The following is a 9335-nucleotide window of genomic DNA, read 5'->3' as shown; positions in this document are numbered from 1 at the left end:
GGGGTTCCTGGACTATGAGGTTGGAAGCTGTGGGTGGGAGATCTCCTGAGGTGATGAGGTTCTGTATGGTCTGGGAGATGATGGTTTGGTGATGGGGGGTGGGGTCATGGTCGAGTGGGTAGTAGGAAGAGGTGTCCTCGAGTTGGCGTTTGGCTTCAGCGGTGTAGAGGTCAGTGCGCCAGACTATCACTGCGCCCCCTTTATCCGCTGGCTTGATGGTGAGGTTGGGATTAGTCCATGCTGTCTGGTTCTTTAATTAGAGAACACTTCGGCCTCCAGTATTCCAAAGTAAATTACTTTTGGATCTTTCCTCAGAGTTGAAGTTTCTTATTCCTCAACATTCTGGGAAATCTTACCTGTACACCTTCAATTCAGATCATACCCTTCGGTAATGTGATGACCAGAACTATAGACACTACAAGAAATATCAGTAAACTGGAAATTCGACTAACTTGCCTCGGAGATACAGAATTAAAACTAATGTCATCATCTAGATCTCTTATTTTCACCTCCCCACTGTTACCTGACAGTCGAGAGTGTAGTGCTGGAAAAGCACAGCAGGTCAGGCAGCATCCGAGGAGCAGCAGAATCAATGTTTCAGGCATAAACCCTTATTAGGAATGAGACAGTATCACGTCTCAGCTCATCTGCTATTGAAGTTTTCATCATGGCCTTTCTTACCTCTAGACTTGATGACCTCTTGACTGACCTTCTGTGTTCCACTCTCTGTAAATTTGAGGTATCTTCACCTCATTCAACCATTGCCATTGGGTTGCTGATTTACATTAGCTCTTACTAAAATATTGCTTTGAAAATTTGCATCCTAGTCTTCAAATCCTGTCAGGATTTCACACCTCCCTATCTGTGTAATCTTCTCAAACACCACAATCTGAAAGGCCAACTATACCAAAATTTGGCAGGATTTGGGAATGTAGATTGGGAGCAGCTGTTTGAAGGTAAATCCACATTTGATATGTGGGAAGCTTTTAAAGAGTGCAGGAGAGACATGTCTCTGTGAAAATGAGGGATAGAAATGGCAAGGTTAGGGAACCATGGATGACAGGTAAAATTGTGAGACTAGCTAAGAGGAATAAGGAAGGTCTAGGCACCTGAAGACAGACGAACTTTGGAAGAATATCGGGAATGTAGGACCAATTTGAAACAATGAATTAAGAGGGCTAAAAGGGGTCACGCGATAACTTTAGCAAACAGGGCTACTGAAATTCCCAAAGCCTTTTCTTCATATAAAGGAGCAAAGCCGGAAAGTTATGTGTGGAGTCAGAGAAAATGGGTGAGATACTTAACAAGTATTATGCATCGGTATTCACCGAGGAGAGGGACGTGACGGATGTTGAGGTTAGGGATAGATGTTTGATTACTCTAGGTCAAGTCGGCGTAAGGATGGAGGAAGTGTTGAGTATTCTAAAAGGCATTAAGTTGGACAAGTCCCCAGGTCCAATGGGATTTATCCCAGGTTACTGAGGGAAGGAAGAGAGGAAATAGCTGGGGCCTTAACAGATATCTTTGCAGTATCCTTGAACATGAGTAAGTTCCTCATTGCTAATGTTGTCCCCTTGTTTAAGAAGGATAGCAGGGATAATCCAGGTAATTGTAGACTGGTAAGCCTGACGCCAGTGGTAAGGAAGCTGCTGGAAAAGATACTAAGGGATAGGCAGCATGGTTTCGTGCAGGGAAGGTCATGTCTTATCAACTTTATAGAATTCTTTGAGGAAGTGACAAAGTTGATTGATGAGGGAAGGGCTGTAGATATCATATACATGGACTTCAGTAAGGTGTTTGATAAAGTTCCCCATGGTAGGCTGATGGAGAAGGTGAAGTCACATGGAGTCTAAGTATACTAGCTATATGGATAAAGAACTGGCTGGGCAGGAGACAGAGATAAGTAGTGGAAGGGAGTTTCTCAAAATGGAGAACTGTGACCAGTGGTGTTCCACAGGGATACATGCTAGGACCACTGTTGTTTGTGATATACATAAATGATTTGGAGGAAGGTATAGGTGATCTGATTAGCAAGTTTGCAGATGACATTAAGATTGGCAATAGCAGATAGTGAAGGGGACTGTAAGAGAATACAGCAGAATATAGCTAGATTGGTGAGTTGAGCAGAGAAATGGCAGATGAAGTACAGTCCGGGCAAATACGAGGTGATGCATTTTGGAAGATCCAATTCAAGAGCAAACTGTACAGTAAATGGAAAAGCCCTGGGGAAAATTGATGTACAGAGAGATCTAGATGCTCAGGTCCAATGTAACCTGATGGTGGCAAGCAAGGTCAATAGAGTGGTCAAGAAGGCATATGGCATGCTTTCCTTCATTGGATGGGGTATTAAGTACAAGAGTTGGCAGGTCATGTTACAGTTGTATAAGAGTTTGGTTCGGCCACATTTGGAGTACTGTGTACAGTTCTGGAAGCCACATTACCAGAAGAATGTGGATGCTTTGGAGAGGATGCAGAGGAGGTTCACCAAGGTGTTTCCTGGAGGGCGCTAGCTGTGAAGAGAAGTTATAGAGTCATAGAGATGTACAGCATGGAAACAGACCCTTCGGTCCAACCCATCCATGCCGACCAGATATCCCAACCCAATCTTGTCCCACCTGCCAGCACCCGGCCCATATCCCTCCAAACCCTTCCTATTCATATACCCATCCAAATGCCTCTAAATGTTGCAATTGTACCAGCCTCCACCACTTCCTCTGGCAGCTCATTCTATACACGTACCACCCTCTGTGTGAAAACGTTGCCCCGTAGGTCTCTTTTATATCTTTCCCCTCTCACCCTAAACCTATGTCCTCTAGTTCTGGACTCCCTGATCCCAGGGAAAAGACTTTGCCTATTTATCCTATCCATGCCCCTCATAATTTTGTAAACCTCTATAAGGTCACCCCTCTGCCTCCGACACTCCAGGGAAAGCAGCCCCAGCCTGTTCAGCCTCTCCCTATAGCTCAAATCCTCCAATCCTGGCAACATCCTTGTAAATCTTTTCTGATCCCTTTCAAGTTTCACAACATCTTTCTGATAGGAAGGAGACCAGAATTGCACACAATATTCTAACAGTGGCCTAACGAATGTCCTGTATAGCCGCAACATGACCTCCCAACTCCTGTACTCATACTCTGACCAATAAAGGAAAGCATACCAAAAGCCTTCTTCACTATCATTTCTACCTGCGACTCCACTTTCAAGGAGCTATGAAACTGCACTCCAAGGTCTCTTTGCTCAGCAACACTCCCTAGGACCTTACCATTAAGTGTATAAGTCCTGCTAAGATTTGCTTTCCCAAAATGCAGCACCTTGCATTTATCTGAATTAAACTCCATCTGCCACTTCTCTGCCCATTGGCCCATCTGATCACGATCCTGTTGTAATCTGAGGTAACCCTCTTCGCTGTCCACTATGCCTCCAATTTTGGTGTCCTCTGCAAACTTACTAATTGTACCTCTTATGCTTGCATCCAAATTATTTATGTTGAGTAGGTTAGGATTATTTTCATTAGAAAGACAAAGGTTGAGGGGGCGACCTGATTGTGGTCTACAAAATCTTGAGAGGTATAATCAGGGTGGATAGCAAAAAGCTTTTTCCCAGAGTGGGGTACTCAATTACCAGGGGTCACAAGGTCAAAAGTGAGAGGAGAAAAGTTTAGGTGAGCTATACATGGAAAGTTCTTTACGCAGAGGGCAGTGGGTACCTGGAACACATTGCTAGCAGAGGTGGTAGAGGTGGGCATGATAGCGTCAAATAAGATGAAACTAGACAGATACATGAATGGGCAGGGAGCAAAGGGATACAGACCCTTAGAAAATAGGCAACAGGTTTAGATAGAGGATATGGATTGGCGCTGGCGTGGACGTCCGAGGGGCCTGTTGCTGTGTTATAATTTTCTTTGTTCTTTGTTCTTTGTAATCCTCCAAGGCATTTGCACTCACCAAATTCTGACTTTTCATGCATCCAGATTTTAATTGCTCCACCATTGGTGACTGTTTCTTTAATTTCCTCAATTCTAATTGCCTGAATTTTTTCCTTACACATCTCTTCTTTCTATCTCAATTTTCATATTTGAGTCACTTCTTATAGCTATATTTTTCCAATGTTTTGGTTATCTGACCATATAGTTCTTTATGTGGCTAAGTTTCATATTAGGTAAAATCTTGTGGAACAGGTGAGACCTGATGTTGACTTTTTTCTAAGATAACCTACTGCATCTTATGCCACTCCAGCAGTTCAGAAGCCAACATTTTCCTAGGATCAAGGACTGCGCCAACAGAGAGCTACCAACCAATCACAGTCACATGGGAAGACACCCAGCCACAATTTTATCTTCGATGGATCTCTCATCAAGTAGAATGCACTTGTTAATTTTAAAATTCTTGTTTTGTGGTCTACCTCTACAGGATCTGTTTGCACTGAACCTGGAACCTTATCGGTACAGTGGTGTCAACATGACTGGGTTTCGCCTTCTAAATATTGATAACCCACGAGTTGCATCCATTATTGACAAATGGGCCATGGAACAGCTTCAAGCACCATGGAAATCAGATTCAGGAATCCTGGATGGGATGATAACAGTAAGTGCCCTTTAAATCTCCAGAAAAGTCTTACGTTTCCATTGTTGTCAATGAAATAATGTGACGTGTGTTTAAGAAGATATTAAATTAATAGCTTTTCATTTTCTCCATAAAGTACAGATTATTGCAGCTTGTAATTCTTGTCAAACAATGCAAGCAATAGGCATTCCAAATGTTGATGCTCACGTAATTCCTAATTTGTCGAATTGAAGATCATTACTATTCAACAAGCATTTTCTGGTTTCCGCATGATATTCCTACTGAAACACCTCATGTCATATTCATTATAAATGGTTAAGTGGAGCACCTCAGCAAAAGAAGTGAATGGGTCATTTATGATTTTGTGATTCAGACAGACATGCCTCATTAAGCTATTTCATGTGATAAATGAAAAGCAAAACAACCTACCAATTGAAATTATACACCTTTACAGCTGGTGACAAATGAAATTAGTTCTGGTAATCTTAGTCCGGATGGTGCCAATGAAAGAACAAACAACTAACAGTGTGTTTGCATCTTCTGCAAGATGCACATGGAAAATGGTATGTACAGAAATGGGGTTCTAAGGGGCTCCACAATCGAATGTATTTCGTAAATCAAGACAAATAATGGAATGATACTTTCCAGATTGAATGGTAGGATGTTAGTTTATTAAAATTATAGTAAGTCTTCTTGTACATTTTCCATAGTATTGAAGTGCAGAGGCAGTGCTTAAAAATTGTCATTTTTAACTCATTTCTTGTTAGATTCAGGTGTTTTGTGAAGACAAAACAATTGTCATTTTAATCAATGGCCCCACGAATATTAAAATGTTTTATAATATTTTGTGTATTTTCCAGATGGTGTTAATTGTTGGTAGTATGTTAAATATCAAGCTACTTAAAAAGGAAAAATCTACAACATGGAAGACTTTGTTTTCTTAATTGCACAGGAGGATGTCAACAACTAAAAACGTGAAAGCATTTTATTTTCTGTTTTGCAAACAGGTTGGAAAGGGAGATGTAAATTACTTTTCTTCTGATTCTTCGTTATGCTAGTACTGTGAATGAATTCTTCCATTGATGCCCTTGGAAATAAAAGGTCCAGCAGTCACATTAAATCTAAATCTTAATTTTAAAATAGCACAATGGATGGATACTGTGCAAATGTATATGAAATAATGTCTGTATAGCAGAGCAAATACCAAATTCAAACACAACGCAACCTGTCTTTAAATAAAATCCACCATCTGAAAAGTACTTAGTGCAGCATCCATCCAAATAATTAATTGATAACTAAAAGCAAAGAAACAAATTACATAAAAAAAAGCAACAATTCATGGAAGATAAAGTAACCTTGTGATAACAAAATGCATGGAAAAATCATCATCAAAAGCAGCAACAAGGCAGAGAGAGGGAAAAAATGGGAAGAGGAGCAAGGGAGCAAAGAAAGGTATTGATGTAATAGATTTTCATCAATCGAGGCAAACAGAATAATGATATTTGTAAAGGCTCAATTGAGATTTTCTTTCACTCGTCAGAACAAGGTACTGTTTTCACAGTCTTAGAAACTGGCAGAGCTACTGCTTGTTAATGCCACCATTTTAACAGCAGTGAAGCCATTGCATTGGACGCTTATTCTCCAGTGTTGTCAATAATCACACTAATGAGCATTAGGAAACTGCTGGCATTTGCAGTCCACAGAACACTTCACAATTAATATCTGTAGCTGGTTGCTCAGGATTGCAGATTTTGGCAAAGTAACAACACACAACAATTTATAAAGAAGTTTGAATTCATGAAAGGAAATAACAAAAATCGTTTTGAGTACAATTGAGCAGACATTCAAATAGAAAAGAGAACCAATTTCTGTGATATCAACTTTCTTATACAAGCCTCAATAATTGGACTGGACAAACAATCATTTTGGTGACTCCAAGAACATATCTTCACTGTTATGAAAACAATTGACCGAAATAAGAACATTCTAAGGCCAAGTATCTGTCAGCCTTGATGGAGACTTAACATTTACAAACCATGTAGTTGATGGAAGATTTTTAGTTTCATTTATTTATGATCAATAATAGCAATGCTGCAAAATGGATTTGGCCACTAAGGATAGATTTACCTCACAGCTTCCAGGAGGGCACCACTTCAGCTGTACAGAATTTCTAACCACTCACAGAATCTGAGAGAGGAATGGCTGCAGTTCCCTGTGTGATGAAAAAAACTTTACAATGTTTTAAAATGTAGCCTTGTTTCCCTGAGATTACTTCAATGTGGCAAGCACAACTCTCTGATCAATGTTTCAGGTTGATCACCTCTTGTGAGAACCAGATAATGGATATCCAGCAAATGGAAAGGCAGAAGAGGGAGTGGATTGCAGGATTGAATTGGGGAGAGACTGGGAGTGAAGGAAAAGCAAGAAGAAAAAGGCAGAGTATTGCCAGAGTAATGTTAGAGTATTGCTTTTTTACACTGACTAGTGTAATAGTAAGTGATGTGGCATCCTGGATATCTGTATATCCATGTGCATAACAATATATTTTCTGAATCATTTGAAGTCACTTAACAATACAACATTGTTCATTCCTCAAAAAAAATTTCTTTGTATAAAATAACTTAATTTTTTTTACAAATTCTGTCTAAACAAAAAAAGTTGGAATCAACTTTTATAATGAAAGTTTAATTTGGAATACCTTTCAGATTCCCTTATATCTTCATTTCATTTTTAAAGAAAATGTTGTTTAACATATACAGTGAGTGGTAAGATGCTGTGTGTCTGTTTTGCGGAAATGATAATTGTCTGTCTCTGTCATGGGTCAGTACACTGAACTGGTGCGTGTGTTGCTGTTACTGCAGTACATGTTATGCTTGATATTGTGAATATCCCATTGGTCAGTGATGCTGCTAGTGCTGCTGATGAATTTTTATTGCATTATCAGTGACACAAGTTGAACAGAGACCTCGTTCTTATCTGTTTATTGGTTTCAATCAAATTTTCTGCAATAACACTTGGTGGTTTCCAGGTTTTCATGATTGAGTTGTGTCCATGTACAATCTGTCTAATCAAAAAAACTCCAAATTTGGCATGCCTATTGAAGTATTGGCCTTTTTCCACCTATGCATCAATGAGTTGTTGTTTTACTCCTGGCCATTTGTTTTTAGTAGCTCTGCAGATAATTTTACATCTGCCAAGAGAGAGGAAGAGCTCCAATTAACAAAGAGGTCACATGTGGACCTTTCTTTTCCGTTTTGATGCTTTGAGGGTCTCCTTGATTGTCTAACCATATCTTTCTCCTTGGATAATGTGGTGATGGAATAATGATATTGAACCTATTGAGTTCAACAATTCCTTAAAGTCTCAAGAAGTGAATTGGAGTCCTTACTCACTTATTACTCTTTTAGGAATTTCCTGCCTGGTGAACGGAACCCACACTGCTGTGATGAACAGGAACGTTGATTAATAGTCTATAATTAACATACCATTATTGGTTATGTAAAAATAAATCTGCTCCCACATCATATCATCATCTGAGTGGTACAGCACAAGTCATCATCTCTCTCTTTCTCTGCTGTGGATTTCTGTTATTTGCTCATACACTGCACGTAGATACCATTCTTTGTCGTGTCTTTATAGGTGTTTATCTAGTGTACATCAGATCTGGTTCTGAGTTTACACTTCTCCATTCCCACATGATCTTCCAGCTAAATCATCTCTGTTATTTTGGGAACCAAGATTCTTGATATAGCCAATGGAACACCATCCTGTAGTGATTGGCCAATTGTGTCATAGTGGCTGCATTTCATCAAGATCTATCATGTGCTAAAGTAGCACCTGTAACTCCTCACCTTTACAGGTATCATCTATAATTTATCTTGGTCTCAATGGTATTACGCTCATTAGGTAATGGATCTTTTTTATCTTTAGCTTCTCATAGAGTGACAGACCAGAACAGGAATCTGCTGTAACCATTTTTCTTCTTAGAATGTGTAAAAATTTGGAAGAGGAGTAGGTAATTCACTACCTCATTCATCCTGAGCCTGCTCAACCATTCACTAAGATTATGGCTGATCTGATTGCAGCCCAAGTTCAATTTTCTGCATACCCCAAAACCCTTTGACCCCCTCTGTCAAAAATCTGTCTACTTCTGCCTTAAAATAGTTCAATGATCCTGCCTGTACCCTCTGGGAAGAAGTGTTTCATAGACTCTCTAATAGAAAGGAAAGTGTCCTCATATCCATCTTAAATGGGGAACACCTTATTTTTCAGCAATCAACTTGTCAAATCTCTTCAAGATCTAATATGTTTCATTGAAATTGCCTTTCACTCTTTCTTTCCTAAACTCCAATGGATATAAGCCCAGCCTGTTCAATCTTTCTTCATAAAATAGCTCGCCCTCCCCAGAAATCAGTCCAAAGAATCTTCACAGGATGAGTTCCAATACAACAATGTCCTTTCTTAAGTTAGACTTGACTGTACACAATATTCCAGATATGAACTCCTTAATTATAGAATCACACAATATAGAAAAGGACCTTCAGCCCATCAAGTATCCATCACCAAAGCTATACCAGCTCTACGCTAAGCCAGAGCCTTAAGTCCCAATCACTGTATAACTATAGCATTCTGGATGAAATCATAACTTTGAAGTCTCAAGTGTGAAACTCTCAAGAAATCACTCTCATTTAATCAATTGTATCGAAGTTCTCAGCAAATCAGATACAGAAGATACTAACCAGTTGTTAGACTTGCGACTTGATTTATGCTGAG

The 9335-nt window shown here is 39.6% G+C and overlaps 1 protein-coding gene across 7 annotated transcripts in view; it reads left to right on the top strand.

Annotated features, from left to right (window-relative positions):
* Nucleotides 1-9335, top strand: part of LOC122555053 (glutamate receptor ionotropic, kainate 1) — a 320468-nt gene that overhangs the window by 225296 nt on the left and 85837 nt on the right. For all 7 annotated transcript variants that reach the window (XM_043700701.1, XM_043700696.1, XM_043700695.1 and 4 more), the window contains one exon: nt 4410-4583. In XM_043700701.1, the coding sequence (XP_043556636.1) occupies nt 4410-4583 (174 nt within the window). The remainder of the gene's footprint in view (nt 1-4409; nt 4584-9335) is intronic.

This window comes from Chiloscyllium plagiosum, chromosome 12 (assembly GCF_004010195.1).
Source record: "Chiloscyllium plagiosum isolate BGI_BamShark_2017 chromosome 12, ASM401019v2, whole genome shotgun sequence".
Taxonomy (NCBI): Eukaryota; Metazoa; Chordata; class Chondrichthyes; order Orectolobiformes; family Hemiscylliidae; genus Chiloscyllium; species Chiloscyllium plagiosum.
Note: the sequence above shows the minus strand (reverse complement) of the source record. Positions and strands in the feature narration are given on the sequence as shown.